Consider the following 26,057-nt stretch of genomic DNA (forward strand, 5'->3'; position numbering starts at 1 on the left):
TCTTGTTATTTTTGTCCAAGACAAAAATAAATGAAACTGAACTTTAATGTTTCTTAACAGATGGTTGTGCTACTAAAGAAGTTAACATATGGGGCTTTACTGTCGCCATCTGAAGCTTCAGAGGAGTTTCGTGAAGGAATTTTATTGTGTTTCAGGGCACTTCTTTTGAGTTTATATTCCTGTTCTGATGTGTCTTGCTCATGCAAACAAATTCCTGGTTTGCCTGCACTTTCGGATAACATTTATAATGATAGACTTACTCATAAAACTTTCAAGTATGATTCAGAACCAGAGGAATGTTTACTTGCATTTCTCCGGTCTAAAACTGCATCAGCTTCTGTTGGACACTGGTTATCGCTTCTTCTTAAAGTATGTTGATTTTGTTGTTGAATTTTCTTGGAGAAATTTCAATTCAGTTCTTTTTTATGCGTACATAATTCATTTCTTTTAAATATTGGTTCTTAATTACATTATAACCAAAATTTATTTTAACTACATGATCATATTTTGTATAGCAGAAGATAACTTCAAGTAATCAAAACAGATATCTTTCCTATTGAAACAGACCTAAATAAAATTCTTCCTTTTTTCTTTTGTTCTCAAAAGATGGTTACCTTCGTCTTATGAAAAGGCTGCAGATACCGAGGCTGCAAGGGGACAGCGAGGTTCTTCAAGACTTCGAATTGAAGCCTTCAAAACTCTGCGGGTGCTGGTTGCTAAGGTAATGTAACGAACAAGTTCTTCCAAAAGGCTGTAGCAGTTATTTATTTATTTCTTTATTATTTTGCAAGGAAAGAGAAATGTTTATAGAGCTGAATGGTCAATGCACCAGTAGAAAGGAGGGGAAAATATCCTCTTCAGGAAAGATGGTTAAAAGGGGTTTTTTTTTTGGGGGGGGTGGGGAGTTCATCCATAGTATAAAGCTCTCTGGTCTCCCTGCATAATTTTGTTAGGGAGGTTCCAATAAAGAAGCCATTGGCCAAAGAGAAGATATAAATTCTTTCCTATCTTATTACAACAGTTAAAATAATAAAGCACTCTGGAAAATTTGAGCCTTCCACTCCAACAAAATGCATCAAATAAATGAACAAACAGCATTCCACCATAAAGCCTTTCCTTTCTTGCATCTTTGCAATCCTCTGAAGTTATTCTGTTTCCAAGCTAGCACTAGCATATCATCCATATGAATCCCATTAAGTACCATTCTCCAAAAAAAAAGGAAAAAATGAAAAAAAAGTAAAAATGAACTAATTGTTATAAAGAAAAATTGCTTTGTCATCCATAGCTATTTTTACACTTTGCTCAGATAATTCTTCTTTATTGTATATGAAACTTATGTCCTATTAAAAATTTGTATATAAATTTCAGAAAAGGCAAAAGTGCATTCTAACTCTGTATTTTCATCAAAGGTACCCTCTAACCTTTCTTGCTTTTAACGTATCCAAAGTTTCTTGACTTCTGCATTGATACTAACCTTTATAATTACCTCTTTCGTCTTCGATCTTATCCCTTGCTTCTGTCTTCTAGGCTCTGTCTCCCTCTCTCTCTTTTCCCCCTCTTCTCTAAATATTGTTCATACCAGTTCCTACTCTCGCTCCTAGTTCTTTAATAATCAGGCTAATGCTATCAGCCTTCGATTCATCGCAGGAGGTTAAGTTTGTTAAAGAGAAATTGAAATTTGAAATTGTTGAAGTTTATTTGAATTTTGATTTGAAGAAATGGAGGTTGTGTCAGTGGCAATTTTCTTGGATAAGTCAGCTGGTGATGGAGTGTTGTCTAAGAAGTGACAGTTTACTAAACCTTCGCTAGTGATTTAATTTGTGGAACATTCTTCTGAAGGAAGTGATTAGCAGGAGGCTAGATTGAGATAGTTGGTGAAGAGGGGGATGCTTACCCTAGTTCCCTTTAGAGTAGCTAGTTGTAAGGAAAAAGAATTTGATTAAGAAGCAAGCGGTGGTTGTACAAGTCTATGTCTAATATGGGGAGACCATTGGAAGTTAGGAGGGCTGTTTGATTTTTAAACAAGTAAACCCCTACACTAGAGAGTTTCATTTTGAATTTTCTTAAAACTGCTGGGAGATTGTGAAACGTGATTTTATGTGGGATTTTTTTTCTAGTTCTTTCATGATAGAAATGTAGGGTCCATCATGAAATTTATGCTAGACGTATGCAAAATATGTCCAATTGAGAATGCTTGCCCTAGACCATTGTTTGTTTTATATCAAAGTTATCAAATCACAATTCAAATCGTGAATTGCCAAGTAATTTTTTAATTGTCAATCGTATCAAATTGTAGGATTCAAAGACACAATGAAAAATAGCTTGAGATATATTATATAAATGATGTATAATGTTCAATGTAATAGTTTTAAACTAGAAATTGACAGAAGAACTTAACCATAATTCTTACAAAACAAAATTATAAGTCATAAGTCATAGATGAGTCACATAATAAAATGACTACGTGAAGCCTATGTTTCATAAGAACGAAAATAGAGTAATGATATAACCAACTAACTAAGGTACATATAGAGTGAGCAAGTGACTGTGTGAAGCCTTTATTTTCAAAAGAATGAAAAAGAGAAGTTGCATAGGCAAGTAGGGTGCTTATAGTGAGTGAGTGACTATGTGAATCAGTGAATCCCCTGTTTCTAAAGAATGAAAATAGGTCAATGGAATAGTCAAATAGGGGGCATTCAATAGCGATCTGAAAAATGATTAAAGCAAAGCAAAAGGAAAAAAGTTAATGAATCATTGAGTCGTACTATTTGTATCGGTGATATGGAATCGTAATGATTTGTCCATATATTACACAATTCAAGGCCATCTTCAATTCATCACATGATATGAATCGTTGGCTTGCTAAATTGTATTGAATCATAAGATTCAAATTGTGAACGTAAGATTCTAACAACTATGTTTTATGCTAGTGGAATGATTACCGAATATCACTTATGAAATATAATTAAAATTGAAGGCCTGCTATATTGGGCCAAGGCCACTACCACTTTATTTCTGGACACTTTTGGAATGTGTTTTTGGAATCCAAGGGTTAGCACTCATCTGTCTTTCTCTGCTCAAAAGTGATTTTAGTATGCTTTAAGATAAAGGGAGAGCAAGAGAGAAGAGGGCCATGTCTCTTTGTGGATTTGGTGTAATTATTGATTGTATGCCAGAATTTTCATCCAGCTAGTCTTACACATAATTGGATTGGATCTTTTCTGTGTTTAATTTTTTGGGATGGGGTGGTGGTTTATTTTTTTGAACAGAGATTGGGGATTTTTTTTGAGCTAATATATATTTATACTTTTTGTTAGCTTTAGCTTATCTTTTGACTGTTTATATGTGGACATTTTGTCCCCTCTGTAGTTTTCTCTTTCATTTATGAATCCTTTTATCAAAAAAGGAATTAAATCAAATGATTTTTGCTGTTTTACTTTTCAGGTTGGTTCTGCAGATGCATTGGCCTTCTTTTTACCTGGCATTGTTAGTCAATTTGCTAAAGTTTTGCATGGTGCAAAAACAATGATAAGTGGGGCTGCTGGAAGTGTGGAGTCTATTGACCAAGCAATTAGAGGTTTGGCAGAGTTTCTTATGATAGTCCTTCAGGATGATGCTAATGCACCTGCCCTGGATATTGAAGTGACTTCAAACTTTGGTTCTAATGAGAGTAAATCTGCTCACTCTCTTTTGGAGGAGCTTCGTCACTTGCCACTTAAAGATTGTGCTAAAACAAAAGATGTTGAAGATAGAAGTGTCGAGTCAGAAATAATCTGTTGTTCACAAACTCTACTCCAAGAAGTTGGGAAGACTGATCCGGACAGAGAGAATTTATCTTTGCATGTGAACCGAACAAAAGATTGGATGCAGAAGACGTCAGCACGTGTAAATAAGCTTTTAAGTGCAACTTTTCCACATGTATGTTCCTAGTGGATTGTTAATGACGTTAGTTTCCTTGTTTTTTTAGAGCCTTCAGAATTGTTTAGAACTTCAATGCTTTGTGTATATTTTAATAAGTAATGTAATGTTTTATGTGATATTGAATTTCAGATTTGTATTCACCCGTCACAAAAGGTGAGAAAGGGACTTGTTGATGCCATAAAAGGACTCTTATTGAAGTGCTTCTACACAATGGGGGAGAGTAGACTGATGCTATTGGTGAGCTCTGAACTGGTTAACTGGAAATAATGTTTTTTAAGTTTGAGCCATTGGTGTGTTTTCCTGTGGTTGGCATAATATAATGAAAAGTTGCTATGGTTTTGTAGCTTAGTGAAAACTAGCTTCCTTAGGAAGCCCTTAGTGCTGGGTTTGATCTCTCATGAGTCTCGGTACTCACAACCTTCCGATCCCCTTTCACTCACCAGCTCTTAGGGCCCTTGTAACTGAAAAATGAGAAATTTGAATTTTATATTCTTAAATGTTTTAGGAAGCTACAGTGTAGGAAGCTCTGGAGAGGAGTAGGGCCCCATGTGAATCATGCTGACAGTGGAGAGGGAACCACAACTCATGTGGCAGGACGTTGGGATATGCTGAAACAAATCAGTTTGAGGAAGGGGGAGAATGGTGGAAAGAATTAGAATGTACGAATGTATTGTATTCAATTGTGTATAGAACTGTACAAAAGACCTCTATTTAAAGAGGTTAAATGACCTAATAGACCAAGTCCAAATAACCTGCTAGAATAACAGAATAATAAATTACAATGCTATTTAATATTATATTATTTCTAACACTCCCCTTCAAGCTAGTACGTATATATCATAAGCTTCCAGCTTGTTACATATATGATCTATTCGGGGACCGGGGACCTCTAAGAGCCTTGGTGAAAACATCTGCAAGTTGATCACTGGAATTGACAAATGTTGTTTTGATCTCTCCTGACTGAATCTTCTCTCTAACAAAGTGACAGTCAATTTCTATATGTTTGGTCATCTCATGAAAGACTGGGTTAGAGGATATATGCAATGCTGCTTGATTGTCACAAATGAGCTTCATGGGCTGCTGTTCCCAGAGATGTAGTTCCTTATGCAATTGTTTTAGCTAGATGAGCTCACAGGTTGCATTTCCCATTGCCCGATATTCTGCCTCTGCACTTGATCTTGCGACCACAGTTTGCTTCTTACTCTTCCAAGAGATCAAGTTTCCTCCAAGGAGAACACAATACCCCGAGGTGGATCATCTGTCTGAAGGAGAACCTGCCCAGTCAGTATCTGAATAGCTAGATACGTTTGCATTCCCTTTATTTGTGTATAATAAATCTCTTCCTGATGCTCTTTTGATATATCGAAGAATCCTGATAAATGCATCCCAATGGGAGTCACAAGGAGAGTCAATGAATTGACTTGCCACACTAACTGTAAAATAGATGTCTGGTCTTGTCACAGTAAGATAGTTCAACTTTTCAACTAATTGGCGATAACGTCCAGGGTCTACCAATGACTCCCCCTGTCTGAGTAACAACTTAACATTAGGATCCATAGGTGTATCAATAGTTTACATCCCCACATACCAGTCTCATCTAGGATATCCAGTGCATACTTCCTCTGACAAATGGAGATGCCCTGCCTAGACTGTGCCACTTCGATCCCTAAGAAATATCGAAGTCTGCCAAGATTTTTGGTCTGAAACTGATTGAATAAGTATTTCTCTAACTGATCAATCCTAACTTGATCGCTGCCAATAATAATGATGTCATCAACATAGACTAGCAGATAGATACACTGACCAGAAGAGCTATGTCTATAGAAGACAGAATGATCGGCTTTACTTCTGGTTAAGCCAAAGGATTGAACAACAGAACTAGAGTGACTAAATCAAGCCCAAGGGGACTGCTTCAGGCCATATAAGGATTTACGAAGCTTACATACCATTCCAGAATTCTCCCCCTGAGCAACAAAACCTGGTGGTTGCTCCATATATACTACCTCTTGCAAGTCACCATGTAAGAAAGCATTTTTGATATCAAGCTGTAGAAGAGGCCATTGATGAATGGCAGCAAGTGCAAGAAATAGGCGAACAGATGCCATCTTGGCAACAGGAGAAAAAGTATCCCCATAGTCAAGACCAAATGTTTGAGTGTATCCTTTGGCCACTAAACGAGCTTTGAGGCGATCAACAGTGCTATCAGGACCAACTTTGACAGTGAATACCCATCGACAACCGACTACTAACTTTTCAGGAGGAGCATGAACAAGATCCCAAGTACCATTGGAGTGAATTGCTTGCATTTCATCAATCATTGCCTGACGCCAACCCGGATGAGATAGTGCTTCACCTGTGGTTTTAGAAATAGAAACAGACGAAATACTAGAAACAAAAGTAAAATGTGGTGAAGAAAGTCTATCATAACTCAAGAAACTATAAAGTGGATGAGGGTTACGAGTGGATCGAATACCTTTGCGAAGGGAAATGAGAGTAATCTCTGATGGAGGATTCAGAGGGGAAGAGTCGACAGTAGTAGGCGGTGAGTCAGCAAGGGTCAAATCCGTTGGAGGCACAGTCTGATGACGCTGATAGGTGAGAAAAGGACGGTCCTCAGGGATGGAGGCAAGGGGCCGTTCCTCCGGGATAGAGTCTCCTGCAACTGATAAAGACAAATCAAGACAAGGAACATGAAGAACTTGATCAACTTGTGTTATCTGAGACGGGATAAAATGAAAATGTTGTTGATCAAGGAAAGTGACATCAGCCGAGACAATATAACGCTCGAGATCAGGAAAGTAGCAACGATACCCTTTTGAAAACGAGTATATCCAAGGAAAATACACTTGAAGGCTTTGGATGTTAATTTATCTTTTCCTGGAGTAAGATCATGAACAAAGCAGGTACATCCAAATTTATGTGGAGGTAGGGGATGAGAAGGTGCTCCTGGAAATAAAACACTATGTGGAACTTCATTATTGAGTACGGAAGAGGGCATGCGATTGATGAGAAAGCAAGAGATGATTATAGTATCTGCCCAAAATCAAAATGGAACATTCATATGAATTAGTAGGGTACGAGCAGTTTCAACCAAATGTCTATTCTTACGTTCGACCACTCCATTTTATAGTGGAGTGTGTGGACAAGTGGTTTGGTCTAACGTCCCACGTTTCTCCAAAAAATTAGAAAATTCAAGAGACACATATTCTTTTGCATTATCACTGCGCAAGATTTGAATAGAAGCACTAAATTGAGTATTTATCTCAGCACAAAACTTTTGATAAATTGAAAATAATTTAGAACGATTTTTTATTAAATAAACCCAAGTACAACGAGAGAAATCATCAATAAAGGTTACAAAATACTGAAAACCCAAAACAGACATTGTTTGACTCGAACCCCAAACATCATAATGAACAATAGAAAAAGGAGCATCAGCTCTTTTATTGACTCTATTAGCAAAGGAGGAGCGAGTGTGCTTTCCTTGCTGACAAGACTGACAATTTAAAGACTTAAGACTGGATAAAAAAGGAATCATATGTTGAAGCTTGGAGAGGCTTGGATGACCCAGACGACTGTGAATTAGCTCAGGAGACTCTATGAGAGAACAAGCTACTGGAGAAGGTGGTGCAATTAGATAGTAGAGACCTCGTGACTCATTGCCCGCTCCAATCATCTTCCCCGTACCCGGATCCTGCATAGAAAAGGATTGTTTAGAGAAGGTAACAATACATGAAAGAGAATGAATTAACTGGCTAACAGAGATTAAATTAAAAGGAATGTCAGGCTTATAATAAACAGAGTTCAAAGTTAAAAAGGGAGTTAGGTTGACTTCCCCAATTCCATAAGCAGGAGCCTTAGTGCCATCAGCAAGAGTGACAGAGGGTAAGTTATTAGAATAAGAAAGTGAAGTGAAGAGATCCTTATTAACACAAAGGTGATGAGGAGCACCTGAGTCTATTATCTATGGTCCAAGAGATGATTGAGAAAGACAAGCAACATGATCACCAGTGTCTTGAGTAGGATGTTGAGAAGTGCCTTATAGTCGGCACTTGAAAGAGTTACTAATCCAGTAAAAGGTGGTGTAGCATCAGTTTGAGCAAAGTTGGCAGTCTGTGGCTTCAAATGAGGGTACTTCCTATAACAACATTCTTCAAAATGCCCAAGATTCTAGCAATAATTGCAACGAGGCCTCTGTCCGCGGCCACCCTGTCCACGTCTGCGACCGCGTCCACTGTTCCAATTGGAATCATTGGTACAAGAAAAAAATGCAGTGGAATCGGTAGCTGGCACATGTGTGAGAGCTGTTGATTTATCCTTAAGATTCAGAATGCGTTGGAAAGTGTGTGACATGCTAGGAGTCTCAGCACTTGTTAGAATATTCTCACGAACACTTTGTAACTCTTCTGAAAGACCGGAGAGGGTCACGACCATAAAGAAGCACTCCACCTGCTTCTTGTATGCAGAGGCATCTGCAGCATGAAGTAACATAGCTAAGAATTCTTGCATCAAAGAACAAATCTTACCAATATAAGTCTCCATTCGAGATTCTGGTGATTTGCGCATTTCCATTAACTGAGAAACAATGGAATAAAGCTGCTGAATGTCATTGGTGTAGATAGCAGGTCTCAATAGGGATGAAAATGTCTATAATTGTCGGATCAATGGACTTCCAAAGAATACTTAACAGTTGAGCATCAACCTTTTCCCATTCAGATGTCTGATCCTTTGAAATATCGGCAGACTTAGCTGTGAGATTTTTTCCATATCCCTGACCAGTAAACCAGATCATAACTGAGGTAGACCAGGTCTTGTAAGTAGCAGATCCAGTCAGTTTCATCATTGTAATGGATGGAGTAGTACTGGAGATGATGCCAGTAGTGTTTTTGGACGCATTACATGAGCCCTCTATCACAAAAAATAAAAGAGATGACCATATCTGAAAATAGGAGAGGAAGGCGAGCTGTTCTGTCTCGGAATGGCCGGAAAAAAATGCGTGAAGCCGTGAACAGTACCTGTACGGACGACATGAACAGTTATCTGTACGGGCACGGTGAACAATGATCTGTACGGACGCAGTGAACAGTGAACTGTACGGACACAATGAACAGTACCGCGTGAACAGTAACGCCGATGAACGGTACCCCCGCGTGAACAGTGTAGAACCAAGCCGGAGGGATGCATGACGTTAGAGGAAGGAGAGAACGCCTAAGCAGTGGCCTTAGGGTTTTAGTGGAAGCTAAAATTCCCAGAACAAAGAGCTGCCGATTGAATAGTCTGGGTCATCTGCATTTTCTTGTGCATTCTATGTCCATTTTCATTTCAATTTCTGTATTTTCCATATAGTTAGACCTTCCTGATTTTGATACTACTTTGATATCAGATCAGTAGAAGGGATGTACCAGTTAAATTTCTGTTGTGTTGTATTTCTTATCCGGTTCCTATCAGAATTCTAGTCTACTAAAGTGCCTGTTGGGTTCTGTTGAGATATATAGTTCCACATTGGTTGTATGTGCAACTAATGTGAAGTTTATAAGGCCTTGGGCACTCCCACCCTTTGAGCTAGCTTTTGGGGTGGTGACCTCAAGGTTCTTAACATGGTATCAGAGCCTCGCCGCTCCCCACTTTCTCTTGTGGAATTTCTTAGCACAGGTAGGCTGGGCCTGTTGCATCATCCACTCTTCAAGCCCAATGGGCTCTCGTGTGAGGGGGCGTGTTGAGATATATAGTCCCACATTGGTTGTATGTGCAACTAATGTGAAATTTATAAGGCCTTGGGCACTCCCACCCTTTGAGCTAGCTTTTGGGGTGGTGACCTCAAGGTTCTTAACAGGTTCAAAAGCATGTCTATCAACTTAGAGAACAATTGAGTGTAATATAGCTCTTACAATTTGTCAACAAAATCAACATCAACGTCAAATAAATGATAGAGACAATAGGAAATAAGGACTAAAAAGGGTCTTCTGGAACATAGGAAATAACTGGTCTACTCCTAGACAATCCTAATAGATGATAGAGACAGTCCTCTATAATAAATTGAACAGTAGAATGTTGGAGCAATTTTTTCTAGAGAAATTATGAAGTTTATATAAAATAGATCTTTTAGTGTCTCATGATTGACAAAGAAGGGAACAGATGGCATTTTTTATCTTTGTTGTTTTCTATTTTGTAGTTTTGTTAAGGGAGATTCCTTATCCTCCCTTCTCTTTGTAATATTTTTCCTTCATCTTAATAACGTTCTTCTTTTATCTGAAAAATGACCGGCAAATAATGGAAAAGATCGTCAAAGGCTTAGGAATTGATCAAGTGAGTACATTTACCGGAGGATAATTATTAATATGGTTGGCATTTGTTTGGAAAAGTTGATCTAGTTTCAAATTTTACGCTGGATGAACCAAAGGTGATTTCTTTCTAATAGATAACTTCCTATTATTGGAGTCTATGTGAGGATAAATAAAGGGGACAATAGTAGAACAGAGAGGTGCAATAGAATGGAACACACATGGGGGATTTTCTTGTAACTGCCTAGACATGTGGCAGTAGGAGAGAGATGTGTGAGTTGATTCTGTTAGAGGAGAGTGGGATGAATGTCAGAGAGGAGGCTTGGGAGAGATAGATAGTGTTAAATATCATAGATACAAGAGGAAATGATAGTAATCCTTGTTGTATTAAACTACACAACATTGGTGCTATTATATAGCAAACCAATTGAAGAATACAAAGAGACACACTCAATGTGGGACTTCTACACTATTAACACTAACACTCTTAACACTCCCCCTCAAGCTGTAGCATATAGATCATATGCTACAAGCTTGATACATAAATAATACTCCCATTAGGAACCAAAAACAACAATGCTACATCAACGAAATGAAATGACTAAGTACAACAAATCAACTGGAATGACCATCAGTCTGAAGAGCTGATAAAGAGACAGTGCTGGAATGGACATCAGAGCATGGATGGTGCCAGAATTATCATCGGCAAAGACAACTGAGCTGACCAGGACATCAGCATCAAGATCCCTCTCAGACATTTCATTTAACCGTTGGTGAGCAGCCGTGGTTTCCCCTTGACTATGCTATAAGCTTATTACAAGAAAGACCAAGTAACATAACATCAAAATAAATCTCCTAAATGAGAAACCAAAAATCATCAATGTGCTAAAAATGGCGTCGAAATGAACATCAACATGGAAGATGCTGGAATGATCATCGGCAAAGACAATTGTGCTGGAATGACCATCAGCAACATGGACGGTGCTCCCCCTCAAGAGGGACTTTTAAACAGTGCCGGAATTATCATCGGCAAAGACAATTGTGCTGGAATGACCATCAGCAACATGGACAGTGCTCGCCCTTAAGAGGAACTTCTAAACAGTGCCGGAATTATCATCGGAAAAGACAATTGTGCTGGAATGACCATCAGCAACATGGACAGTGCTCCCCCTCAAGAGGAACTTCTAAACAGTGCCGGAAGCAAAGACAATTGTGCTGGAATAACCATCAGCAACATGGACAATACTCCCCCTCAAGAGGAACTTCGGTGTCGGAATTAACATCAGTAACTTGGACAGTGCTCCCCCTCAAGATGGATGATGAATAGTATAAATACTCCATCTTGGGAAGAAAGAAGATTAAAGAAAAACAAAGCTTCGCGGAATCGGAAAAGTCGCCGAAGACGGCGGTGGGTCGTCGAAAAAGTCGCCGGAAAGTCATCGGAAAAGTCACCGAAAAAGTCGCCGGAGACGGCGGTCAACGGTGGACGACGCGGTCAACGGTGGTCGGTCAACGACAACGGTGGTCAACCCAACAACTTCCCAAGGATCATTGTTTTCTGATGTGACAGATCAGTCTAAGCTGCAGTCACAGAGCATACTAAGAAAAACCCGAAAAAGAAATAGCAACGGGAATCCCTCAAGGAGGGTGATATCTCTCTATAACCATATTGAAATTATGGAAAATAGAACTAAGTTAAACGGATTAAGATTCCTCTTGTTAGGCTCTGATACCATGTTAAATATCATAGATACAAGAGGAAATGATAGTAATCCTTGTTGTATTAAACTACACAACATTGGTGCTATTATATAGCAAACCAATTGAAGAATACAAAGAGACACACTCAATGTGGGACTTCTACACTATTAACACTAACACTCTTAACAGATAGAATTAATAGAGCTATTGGGCGGGTTTGGCTGTTCCCATGGCTGGGAATCTCTTGCAGTCTCTCTATTATGTAATTTTCATTTCTGTTTCTCCTTGTTTTCAAAGAATTCCAGAATTCTCTTCTGGGGGAAGGAGCTAGTCTCCCATTTCTCTATCAGTAAAACTCAATTACTATCACTCAAGTATCAAATTAATACAAAGAATTGGAAAAAAGGGAAAAAAAAGATAAATGTCTTATCATATTCCTATAGCCTACTATTGATGCATGAGATGTATTTGTAACGGACATTTTTTCCCCACACTTCTAGCCAGGTAATAAAGTGTTTTGCGATTCAAAATTGAAGAGTTATTTCTATTCAAACCATTTGTTGTTTTTGCCAATAGCTGTCTATTGTGTGGTATGCGGATGATCTAAGATAATTTGTCGTATGAGATCAGGAGGGTAAGAGAAAGATGAGATCTATCGGAGATATTATGTACATTTACATTGCTCCTGTGATAATTATGCTAGCTGTACTGTTGTATCATACATCCGCATGTACAAGATTATTCCTTCTAGTTAGTTTCAGAGTTTGTTAGATCTGTTAGCTAGTGAGGACTCATCTCAGAGTGAGGTTTCTGCTCTTCATATAGAGCTCTGTGTAATACATCTTTAATCAATCAATTCATTCCTGAATTACTCAGATTATCATGGCCTTTATTTCAGAATTCTCTCTCTCTCACTTTCTCACATTTTCTTACCACTTTCTATTAAGATGTGATATGCTATAATTGGTTAGTGATCTAAAGTCTAAACCTTAGAATCATGTTGAAAATTGAATTATTTATGTGTTCATGTTGAGATAGAGAGAAAAGAGAATCATAAGCTGATGTTAGAGAAGTATATAAACTGTAAACAACCAATTCAACCCAAAAGCTTAAGCTAGTGGGTGAGGGCTTTCTAATGACTCATTGGTGCTATTGTTTAGAAGTTCCTCTTGAGGAGGAGCATTGTCCATGTTGCTGATGGTCATTCCAGCACAATTGTCTTTGCCGATGATAATTCTGGCACTGTTTAGAAGTTCCTCTTAAGGGGGAGCACCGTCCATGTTGCTGATGGTCATTCCAGCACAATTGTCTTTGCCGATGATCATTCCGGCATCTTCCATGTTGATGTTCATTTCGACGCCATTTTTAGCACATTGTTGATTTTTGTTTTCTCATTTAGGAGATTTATTTTGATGTTATGTTACTTGGTCTTTCTTGTAATAAGCTTGTAGCATAGTCAAGGGTAAACCACGGCTGCTCACCAACTGTTAAATGAAATGTCTGAGAGGGATCTTGATGCTGATCTCCTGGTCAGCTCAGTTGTCTTTGCCGATGATAATTCTGGCACCATCCATGCTCTGATGTCCATTCCAGCACTGTCTCTTTATCAGCTCTTCAGACTGATGGTCATTCCAGTTGATTTGTTGTACTTAATCATTTCATTTCGTTGATGTAGCATTGTTGTTTTTGGTTCCTAATGGGAGTATTATTTATGTATCAAGCTTGTAGCATATGATTTATATGCTACAGCTTGAGGGGGAGTGTTAAGAGTGTTAGTGTTAATAGTGTAGAAGTCCCACATTGAGTGTGTCTCTTTGTATTCTTCAATTGGTTTGCTATATAATAGCAGCAATGTTGTGTAGTTTAATACAACAAGGATTACTATCATTTTCTCTTGTATCTATGATATTCAACATGGTATCTAGAGCCTAACAAGAGGAATCTTAATCCGTTTAACTTAGTTCTATTTTCCATAATTTCAATATGGTTATAGAGAGATATCACCCTCCTTGAAGGATTCCTGTTGCTATTTCTTTTTCGGGTTTTTCTTAGTATGCTCTGATACCATGTAAACAACCAATTCAACCCAAAAGCTTAAGCTAGTGGGTGAGGATTTTTTAATGGTTTTATATATCTCAACATAAACCATTGATGGGCCTTCACTTATCAGCTTAAGTTTTTGGGTTGAATTGGTTCTTTACATGGTATCAGAGCTTCGGTGTACCGAGTTTGATCCTCCTCGCCCTCCACTTTCTTTCTAGTGAAATTTCTTTCTTAGCACAGGTAAGTGGACTTGTGCATTATCCACCCTTCATGTCCAATGGGCTCTCGTGTGAGAGGGCGTGTTAGAGAAGTATATAAACCATTGAAGGGCTTTCACTTATCAGCTTAAGCTTTTGGATTGAATTGGTTCTTTATAGCTGAAAACCGTGTAAATGCACACTGCGGACAACTGAATTATATTAATGTAATAATGAATAGAGAGTTCCTAATTCCCCTTATTAATGTATATAGAATGAACCTGGACCTAACCAATCATATTACAATGAACCTGGACACTAAACTAAGCTAAATCATTACTTATCCAACGACTGAAGCACTATTTTTTTGCTGGTTTTCTTTTTATTTTATTTTTATTTAGGTTTGGTTTTAGAGTACATTTATCCTCTGTCATGTATTCTCTTGTTAATTGCTTTTTTTTTCCTAATTCATTTTGCTAATGATACAGGAATCCTTATGTGCTTTGGCCGTTGATGAATCTGATGACCTGTCTTCAACTGCGCAAGATTTCCTTGAGTATTTGTTCTCAGAGAATTGGAAACCTGTTATAGAACGTGATGCTGCTGAGATATTTATCAGGTTCATCTTTTTATTTGTACACAAATGACTTATTGAGGATGGTTTTCCCTTTATCTCTTTCCTTGATCAGAAACATTACCTCTTCCAAATTCAGGCACCTTGAAAAGCTTCCCAAAGTGGTGCTTGGCAATGAGGAGTCACTTGCGGTGTTACACACTCAGCGTTTACTAACAATAATATTTTATTCTGGTCCTCGTCTACTGGTGGATCATCTTCAGTCTCCTGTATGTGTTTCTATAATAATTTCACATGTTCTTGATATAAATTTCTGTTTCCTTAGATAATCATATTTGGTATGGAATAATGGAAGAAACTAATCAGTCTTATTTCGTATAAATTGGATTATATTGGAAGTTCGTATTGAAAGAAAAGATAACACCAATTGTATTTCAATGACATGACATCTCCTATATTTTCCGGAGATATATGATTGTTATTTTAGAACATCTAAAAATATCTCATAATATCATTATTGTACCATAGAATATTTTAGAGTATCTCCTAGGAATGGTTTCCTAATTTCATTATTTTTCATAATTTTTAATTATGATTAGGTGTCAAATATTTGTATACATAGGGATTAGTACTTTGTCTTTTGTATCACATCACTATACACAGGAGGATATCATTCTTGGTCTCTTTTATTTCCTTTTTCCTCCTTTCTTACCTAAATTCGGTAAATTCAACATTGTATCAGAGTGGTTCTGTCCTCCATAATCTGTCTTGTCACTATTTTGCTATCGAGTTCCCTAAAATTTAGAACTATTTTGTTTGGAATATTCTATTTCTCACTCCCATTTTCTCTCCTGTATGTGACTTTCAGTAGCGGTTCACCTTTATCTGTGGGCTTTTCACCAAACAACCATTGCCATAATCTTCGTTGTGCTCTGATTGGCCTGCCCTTGAAGCCACGCTGCCATCTGACCTTAGAAGCTCCTCAATGTGCCGTTGCCGTTCTTTCATCACTTTCTTTCTCCCTTGTCTGGGTGTCCTTTCGACTGACTTACCACACTGTCATCATTGCCTGCACCATGTTGGCCAGGTCGGGAAATCGTGACACCATTGGATCTATAATGTGTTTCTATATGCTACTGCTGGAATTTGACCATGCTCACTCTTTTTTGCACGTGAGAGCACGTTCAAGCTTCTTCCTTGCTGCTTTCTCCTTTGCTCACCTCACCTCAGTATCTCTCTACTCAACTCCAGCCCTCATCGCCTCTATTTGCCACCTTCTCGTAGCTGTTTGGCTCCCTTGGGCTACAACCTATAGTTCTTGTGTTTTCTGTTCAAATCTGATGTATTATCTTTCTCCCTCTAGTTCTTCTGTGTTTTGGGGTCAGATCTGATGTGTTCTCTCTCTCTTTCTCTTTCTCTCCTACTTTCCATCAAGTTTGACATCTTTGGGCTGTTTTTTGGTGCTCTTCAGAAACCTAATGTTCTTGTTAATTGTTATACAACTCGAGATTTGAGGGCATATTGGGTTTCGGGATTGATAAGGCTGTTGCATTTGAAGAGGTTTTGGTGCTTTATAACTTCATGGCCAAAGCATGCCAGGATTTACAACCATAATATAAGCTCCAATACCATGTAAAGAACTAATTCAATCTAAAAGTTTAAGCTGTTGGGTGAAGGCCATATTAATGATTTTGTATTATTTTTCTCTAATAATTGGGATTCGAAAAGAGATAAACAATGACAAGATGGTTTACATCTGATGAGAGAAGAGTGTGAACAACTAACTTTCTCCGTACATTGTGGTGCGTTGACATTATTGCTGAAAAAGTTATCCATAGTAACTCACTCAAAGACTCCATGCAAAAGTTCTTTCAGCCGTAGGTTTTAGATGGCAGCAATAATTTTCTATTTTCTGTTATGTGGGGGTGCGCAACTAGTTGAGTGTCTCTTGATTCGCTTCTGCCATAGAATTGGTCAAACTGAGCAGATTGTATATTGGTGATGGGAATGGTCGGTTTGGTTGCCATGTTAGGAGGTGTAGGAGTGCTTTCAGGCAAGTCTGAAGGTGGGGTAGGCTCGGTTTTGAGAGTGGCAATTGGACATTCACTTAGTGGACTAGGGTCACGCTCCCCTTGGTCTGGTCACTGTTGTGCTTATATAAAGGATGCAATGGGTGGGTGGTATTGTTATGATGATTCTTGTATGATAACTTTAAGCAAGAAAGCAATGGCATTAATAGTGAACCTGAAATATCAGGGAATAAGAGACAAGAGGCTTCATCCATTTTGCTGGCACAAGATGGTCAGTCTTGAGCAAGAGTTCAAGAAATGAAGGACGTTTTGGGAACCACACAAAGTCAAATTTGACGTCTTGTGGCTGCACAGATATGGTCTATGACTTCATGCGTTCTAGAAAGAGGTTACATGTTCAAAGAAGCTGGAAATTTAGCGAGTGCAGATGAAACAAGGAAGTTGTTAATAGGAGATGACAAGGAAGCTTTCAGATACTGAGTCATTGAGAAGGGATTTGATTAAACATCTCTGAACATTTAGCCAAGAAAAAATTACTATTTGAAGGACCTTGATCAGAACATGCATGCTGATCTGTTTAGCTAGTGAGGCTTGTTGTGTATACTCTATATTACTAATTATTGCTGTGACAGTGGTACCCCTATTGGAATGCTCAGTTTGGGTGTTACCTATTGACTCTTTGAGCTGGTGCTGACTGATGATAGTAGCAGGAGAATGTGGAGATTGTTATCTTTCAAGCCTTCCCCACTGTGGCTTTGTTATGCTTTTCATTGCTTCATGCATATTTGATATACAAGTTTAGATTTCATGTCTTGCCATAAATTTTCTTTCTCCATGGAGGCTATACAGTTCTATTGAATGTTGCGGTGAGCATTTCAAGAGTCCTATTCATTTTATACAATATCTCTCGATCATGTATTGTCGCAAAATCGTCCTTTTCATATAAAATTGCTGAACAAATTTTGAATCGAAAACAAATATCTCAAGGATAGTGTTTGCAACAAAAGCTTGCATCTGTCAAGGCAATTTCTCATATGAAACATAGTTACTCTTTGAGTTCTTAGTACAAGTAGATAACTCCCTCACAGCCTTAGACACTTCTTCTGACAAGAACGTTACTTGGATTGTTGATTCCAGAGCCTCACAACATATGACCGGTAATGCTTTACTTCTCTCCAATCTACATGAAAAATGCGAAAAAGAATTGTAAAAGTGGCGGATGGTAATATTGTAGAAGTAACAGGAGTTGGAATGGCAAGTATTTCCAAAAACCTAGTCCAAAAAGATGTTTTGTTGGAAAATTGTCATGTAATCTAATTTCTATTGGGCAACTAACCCAGGTTTCTCTATGTGCTGCTATGTTGACCCTTATAGTTGTTTCTTCCAGGATTTGGTCTTTAAAGAGGACGATTTGCATTACCAAAATCAAGGAGCAAGATGGATGTTGCAAAGGTTGATGACTCTAGTTGGTAGCAACCAGGATATAATGTTATGGCACTATAGATTAAGTCATCCGAATTTCGATTATAGGAGTGGTGTCTAATTTCCAAGCATGTCAAATCCATCCAATGGCGTACCAACCCTCAAGCATTTACCCTGATCCATAGTGAATAGGGCCTATTCAATGTCAAATACATCAATGATACATGACAGTTTCTAGCTTTTATTAATGATCACACTCATCTCAGTTGGGTTTACTTGTTGCACTCAAAATCTGAGGTAACCAACTTATTCATGCAATTTCATTCCATGGTCGAAAATAAATGCCAAACCCAAATTCAAATCCTTTGATTTGATAATGCATATGATTTCTTTAATTCAGACCTCATCTCCTACCTTCTCCAACACGGCATAATTCACCAAAGTTCTTTTGTCAATACTCCTTAACAAAATGACATTGTAGAAAGAAAGAATGACCATCTGCTTGAGGTAACCACTTTTCACCTCCCACACACCCATGGTTGTCAAACTCGCGAGTTTACTCGCAAAAACGCACGAGTTTACGCTTCAACTGCCCCTCAACGATCCCGTTTCTGCTCAAACTCGCTTTTGGCCCTCAAATGATAGAAGCGACGAGTTTTTTGACAAACTCGTTCAATCGTACGAGTTTAACGCTTAAACCAGAAAAAATTGACCCGTTAACCCGAATTTTGACCCAAAAAACCATCATATAAAAGGGTTTTTTTAGAAGGAAAAAAACCCTAAATCACCTGATTAGTTTCACTTCAGCCACTAGGTGACTCGCGAAGACTGGGTCGTCCCTCCGATCATCTTCTCCGATCGTCCCTCCGTGCTACTGGGTCGTCTTGCACTCTTTCCCTTTTCCGTTCGTAGCTTCTCCACCATCTCCGTCGTGCTTCTGCTTCTTCTTCGCCGTCGTGCTTCGCTGCCAAAGGGTAGTGCTTTTTCTTCTTCTTCTTCTAGCCTCTGTTTCGTTTTTTTTCCTTGGCCGCTTGCTTTCGTTTGGTTTATCGTTTGGTTTATCTTTTTCGTTTCGTTTATCTTTTAGCCTCTGTGTCATTTATAAATAGTAATAGCCTCTGTTTCGTTTTTAGTTTTTCGTTTGGATAAAAAAATCATTTTTGCCTCTGTTGGTCTGATCGATTTTACAAAAAAAATTATTTAATAAAGCAAATTAATGATTTTTTTTGCCTCTGATTTTACAAAAAAAAATTAAAAAATCATTTATAAAGCAAAATAATACTTTTTGCCTCTGTTTGCCAAACCAAATTAATACTTCATAGAATGATAAATCATAAATCAAATCAGATTTATTTGATAAATCAAATTACTATTTTTTTTTACTCATGTTTGCCTCTGTATTATTTTACATTCATAAGAAAAATTAAATTAATCCAAATAAAAATTTATTTGATAAATCAAATTTTTTTTTTTTGTTCTCTTAATTTTTGTTTGATGCTGGTCCAATTAAATTGTGGTTAATTTTTATTATTTGTTGTGAATTTGAATGTTGTATATTTTTAGAAAATGTCTTCAAGTGGTGTTAATAGTACTACTGCATGTGGAAGTGGAGGAACAACAACTTCTAAAAAAATTCATAAGAATGCTCTTGGAAGTAAGAATGATGTTGCATGGAGTTATGGATTTGTAGTAGATGGAAATGCAAAAAAAATTAAATGCAAGTTTTGTACAAGGGTACTAACTGTATATGTCTGAGACATTATTTTTGTATCTTGTGTGCTATGACTTTACATGTCTGAGACATTATGTGATTATGACTATTGTATGACATTATTTTGCTGTTTGGTTGAATTAAATTTGCTTATTATATTACTTTATATGCATATAAATACATATAAATATAATTTGTATCTTGTGTTACGAGTCTACGATCCGTGTTACGATTCTGCGATTTACGATTTTGGTTCACCCTTCCGAGTTTGCATAGAATCTCGAGTTTGACAACCATGCACACACCAAAACATTATTGGGGCGAAGCTATAATCACTGCTGCCCACCAAATAAATCACATGCCATCTTGCACCAACCTTCGAGTCCCCACACCAGAAACCAGAAAATTCTCCTAATGGTATTAGAGCCTCTGTGACCAAGTGGTCATTAGTTCAATTGTCATTACCCCCATTCTATTAATAAATAATTACATATTCTAGAGTTACCAAGCACAGATAGGTGGGTCTGAGTGGGCGTGTTAGAGAAATATAATATAAATTATTAATATTGCCTTCAACTAACAGCTTAAACTTTTGTGTTGAAATGATTCTTTAAACAACATAGCATTGAGGGGGAAAATTTAGATGTTGCACTCTTGTCCGATTGAATTGTCCCAACTGTTGGCTGACTCCATCTGATCGTCCTAATTGTTGCCTGGCCTCGTACGACTTTGTCCAAGATGTGCTTTGGTTGGGTCTCCTTAGTTTTCGAGTGGCTGAAGCTTCCAAATGTTGTTTTTGATGAATTTGGAGAAATTTTAGCTATTCTTGTGTATACTTGCTTGCCTAAACTTTCAAGTGATGGTCATTCCAATGAAGTCTCGTCTTCCTTGGTTACGCAATATTTCAACCAACTTTTCATACTGATGGTCATTCTATCCAACATTTGCAGCACCCCTGAGTTGACTTTGCAACCATATTTTTGTGGAGCCACTTGAATATAAAATAATATGATGTGTATTAAGTTAATATAGAGATTTACAATATATAGACCCTAATGGGCTTAAGTGAGAAACCCCGAACTAATACAAAACTAAATAGGAAAAGAATATTTACAGATAGGAAAGTAATCTATACAAATCTAAACCAAATCTATATATATATATATATATATATATATATATATATATATATATATATTATATTTCTTATTCTAACACTTCCCCTCAAGCTGGTGCGTATATATTATGAGCACCAAGCTTGTTTCAAATGTATTCAACCCGAGGACCACTAAGAGCTTTAGTGAAGACATCCACTAGTTGATAATTAGAGTTGACAAAAGCTGTTTTGATTTCTCCTGACTGATCCTTTCTTGAATTAAGTGACAATCAATCTCTATATGTTTGGTTCTCTCATGAAACATAGGATTAGAGGATATATGTAGTGCAACTTGATTATCACAAATGCGTGTCATGAGTTGTTTCTGTTCACAAAGATGAAGCTCTTGAATCAATTGCTTTAACCAAATTAACTCACAGGTAGCAATTGTCATTGCACGATACTCAGCTTCTGCACTATCAGAGGGTGATCCTGCACAATCAGCATCTGAATAACCACAAATTTCTGTATTTCCCTGATCTGAATACAACAAACCTTTTTCTGGTGCTCATTTGATGTATCGGAGGATCCTCACAGCAGCATCCCAATGAGAATCACAAGGGGAATCAAGGAACTGACTAGCCGTACTAACAACAAAAGAAATGTCTAGCCTAGTCACAGTAAGATAATTGAGCTTCTCAATTAGCCTCCGATACTAGGATCAGATAACGGCTCCCCCTGTCCGGGCAATAATTTGATAGTGGGATCCATGGGTGTATCAACTGGTTTACATCCCAACATACTCTCTTCTAAGATATCTAAGGCATACTTCCTTTGACAGATACAAATGTCCTGTCTAGATTGTGCCACCTCAATTCCCAAGAAGTAACACAGCTTCCCAAGGTTCTTTGTTTGAAATTGACTGAATAAATACTCTTTTAATGGACGAATTCCAGCTTGATCACTTCCAGTGAGAATGATGTCATCAACATAGACTAACAAATAGATGCACTTATCAGGAGATGTAATCCTATAAAAGACAGAATTGTCAACTTTGCTGTGGATTAAGCCAAACGCCTGAACCGCAGAATTGAAGCGACTGAACCAAGCCCGACGAGACTGCTTGAGACCATATAAAGATTTGTGAAGTCGGCACACCTTCCCAGACTCCCCCTGAGCAACAAAACCAGGTGGTTGCTCCATGTAAACTTCTTCTTGTAAATCACCATGAAGAAAGGCGTTTTTGATGTCAAGTTGAAGGAGTGGCCAATGAAGAACAGCAGCAAGAGCAAGAAACAGGCGAACTGATGCCATCTTAGCGACTGGAGAGAATGTGTAACTATAATCAAGGCCGAAGATTTGAGTAAAACCTTTTGCAACTAAGCGTGCCTTGAGACAATCAACATGACCATCAGGTCCAACCTTGACAGTAAAGACCCAGCGACAACCAACTATAGACTTCTCTGGAGGAGCAGAAACAAGATCCCAAGTGCAATTGGAATGAAGTGCACTCATCTCTTCAAGCATCGCTTGGCGCCACCCTGGATGGGAAAGTGCTTCACCTGTGGTCTTAAGAGTAGAAACAGAAGAAAGACTAGAAACAAAGGTGAAATGAGGAGTAGAAAGACGGTCATAGCTCAAAAAAGTATAAAGAGGATAAGGGTTACGAGTAGTACGTATACCTTTTCTTTGAGCAATGGGAAGAGCCTCTGGTGAAGGATCCGGAGGGGAAAAATCAACAAGAGGGGGAGATGAGTCAGCCAGAGTCGAGTCGACAGGAGGCACAGTTCTACGCCCTGATAGGTGAGAAGTGGACGGTCCTCAGGTATGGAAGCAATAGATCGCTCATCTGCAATAGAGTTACCTGCAGCTGGCAAAGACAAGTCAAGAAAATGAACAGGAAGAACATGATCAACCTGTGACAATTGAGATGGGTTAGAATTAAAGGGTTGTTGATCAAGAAAAGTGACATCAACGGAAACAAAATACCGCTTAAGATCAGGAGAATAACAACGATAACCCTTTTGAAGATGAGAATAACCAAGAAAAATACACTTAAAGGCTTTGGATGTTAACTTATCCTTACCAGGAGTGAGATCATGAACAAAACAGGTACAACCAAAGACATGTGGGGATAGGGGATATAGAAGAGCATCTAGAAGCAACAAGTTATAAGGAATGTCATTATTAAGAACAAATGAAGGCATGCGGTTGATGAGAAAACAAGAGGCAAGAACCGGATTGGCCCAGAAGTGAAGAGGAACATGCATGTGAATAAGAAGAGTCCGTGCAGTTTCAATGAGATGTCGATTTTTATGTTCGGCTACTCCATTTTGTTGTGGAGTGTGAGGACAAGTAGTTTAGTGTAAAGTATCCTGTGTGGCTAAGAAATTAGAAAAATCATAGAAACATATTCCTTAGCATTATCACTACGTAAGATACGAATAGAAGCACCAAATTGAGTATGAATCTTCGCAGAATTTTTTTGATAAATAGAGAATAACTCAGAACGATTTTTCATTAAATAAATCCAGGTACAATGTGAAAAATCATCAATAAAAGTAATATAATACCGAAACCCTAAAAAAAACACACTACGACTTGGACCCCAAATATCTGAATGAATAATAGAAAAAGGAGCATCAGCTCATTTATTGACTCGATTGGCAAAAGATGAGCGTATGTGCTTTCATTACTGACATGACTGACAATCTAAATTCTGAAGACCGGATAAAAGAGGAACCATATTCTGCAATTCTGAAAGGCTGGGATGACCGAGGCGACTATGGATGAGTTGTCGAGGTTTTGTGAGAGAACAAGCAACTGAAGGACGAGGTACAACTAGGTAGAACAGACCCCGTGACTCATGGCCCACTCCAATCGTCTTCCCCGTACCCGGATCCTGCACAGAAACAGAATTGTTTGAGAAAGTAACAACACAATTAAGAGAGCTGATCAATTTACTCACATAAATTAAGTTATAAGGAATGTTAGGAATGTAATAGACAAATGCCAAGGTCAAGGAGGAGGTTGGACAGATTTGTCCAATCCAATGAACAGGGGCTTTAGTGCCTTCAACAAGAGTAAAATAGGGTAAATTATCAGAATAAGTAAGAGATGAAAAGAGTTCCTTATTACCAGAAAGGTGATCAGTAGCACCTGAGTCAAATATCAAACGACCAAGTGATGCAGAATGAGAAACACAAGCAACGGGATTACCAGTATCTGAAGTAAAGGGCTGAGAATGAGGAGAAGCCTTCCTGAGAAGGATCTGGAGTGCTGCATAGTCTTCAGAGGAGAGAGAGACTGTATCAGTTGAAGCAGTATCCGATTGAGCTATATTAGCAGCATGAGAGGGTCGCAGGTGAGGATACTTTGTGTAGCAACGTTCCTCATAATGACCGAGTTGCTGATAATAATGACAATGAGGTCACTGACCACGACCGCTTGGGCCATGTCCTCCCTGGCCTCTACCACGACCACGACCACCTCCACCTCTACCTCCACCTCCAAAGTTCCCGCGAAAGTCAGTACGGAAAACTAGAGCAGTGGAATCAACAACAGAAGATGATGTCGGAGCAGACGCTGATATGTCATTGATAGATCAGGATCTCCACTTGTCAGGATAGTATCCCGGACATTATCATATTCTTTGGGAAGACCAGAAAGAGTGGCAACCATAAAGAGACGTTCCACCTATTTCTGATATGCAGAAGCATCAGTAGGGTAGGGCAACATATCCAAATATGCCTGCATCAAAGATCGACTTTTGCCAACATATGTCTCCATCTGAGTGTCAGATGATTTGTGCAGATCCATAAACTGAGACATGATGGAATAGAGCTGCTGAACATCATTTGTGTAGAGGTGTTTTGCTTCCTCCCACACTTCATTGCATGTTTGAATAGAATAGAAAATATCCAAGACGATTGGATCAATAGACTGCCAAAGGATACTCAGAAGTTGGTTGTCAATCCTTTCCCAATCGGATTTTTCTTCCTTAGGAATATCAGTGGATTTAGTTGTAAGATGTTGCCCATGTCCCTGTCCAAAGAACCAAACTCTAACAGATGTGGTCCAATTTTTGTAATTAACAGAACCCTTCAGCTTGGAAGAGGTAATGGGCCCAACATTAGTGGAGATGACATTTGAGGAACTTTTGGCAGGACAAGTGGGAGAACTGATCCCCGATTGAGCAGGAGAAGATTCTGCCATTATAAAAAGTCACAAGGGTACAAAACCAAATGAACGGAAACTAACCTGATCGCAAATCAAGAAGAGGCACACACAAAAGTGAGACCCACGAAGAACCAACCACAGATCTGGAAAGAGGAGGAGAGGGCGAGCAGATCTGTCCAGGAATGGCCGGAAAAGGACACCAGAACAATGCACACAGGCCGGTGGAAGGTGGCGCGTGAGCACCACGCGCAGAGGAGACTGACGACGCGTGACGACTGCGGCGGCATTGGGACTTCCACAGAACTGGTCGCCGGGAGGAGAGGGACTTGATCACAGGTGTTCTGGTTCAAAAACTCGCCAGGAAAGTTCTCCGGTGGCCTGAACATTGACGGATGGTGGTTCCAGTGGCGGTCGGAGGTGCTGACGCGTTCGGAAATTATTTTGAAGGAGGTTACAGCCCTAGATGGCTTGCCGGAAGGACGCACAACAAAGAAAAGGGAACTCCTAAGCAGTGGGCTTAGGTTTTAAAGCGAAAACGAGGTTTTAAGCGAAAGCGAGGGTCCCCAGAACAAAAGAGTTGTGATACCAACTTGAATATAAAATAATATGTTGTGTATTAAGCTAATACCAAGAGTTACAATATATAGAGACTCTAATGGGCTTAAGTGAGAAGCCCAGACCTAATACAAAACTAAATAGGAAAAGAATATTTACAGATAGGAAAGTAATCTATACAAATCTAAACCAAATCTATATATATTATATTTTCTATTCTAACAGAGCCCAAATATATTATTTTGTTAATTTTTCATTTGCAAGGGATTATCTTTAACAAGCTTAAAACTTAGTAAGTCTTAGCTTGATTGTGAGTATTGAAAATAGGGTTATCAAGAAGTTCCACA

General features: G+C 38.5%; 1 protein-coding gene across 1 annotated transcript in view; it reads left to right on the forward strand.

The window, feature by feature from the left end:
* The window catches only part of LOC133294152 (uncharacterized), a 35,011-nt gene that overhangs the window by 2,139 nt on the left and 6,815 nt on the right, over positions 1–26,057 (forward strand). Inside the window, exons 3-8 of the mRNA XM_061492805.1 lie at positions 61–369; positions 632–721; positions 3,445–3,918; positions 4,051–4,158; positions 14,632–14,762; positions 14,857–14,986. Coding sequence (XP_061348789.1) covers positions 61–369; positions 632–721; positions 3,445–3,918; positions 4,051–4,158; positions 14,632–14,762; positions 14,857–14,986 — 1,242 coding nt within the window. The remainder of the gene's footprint in view (positions 1–60; positions 370–631; positions 722–3,444; positions 3,919–4,050; positions 4,159–14,631; positions 14,763–14,856; positions 14,987–26,057) is intronic.

This window comes from Gastrolobium bilobum, unplaced genomic scaffold (assembly GCF_033153095.1).
Source record: "Gastrolobium bilobum isolate Gb01-03AN ecotype WA unplaced genomic scaffold, APGP_CSIRO_Gbil_v1 utg168530, whole genome shotgun sequence".
In the NCBI taxonomy this organism is placed as follows: Eukaryota; Viridiplantae; Streptophyta; class Magnoliopsida; order Fabales; family Fabaceae; genus Gastrolobium; species Gastrolobium bilobum.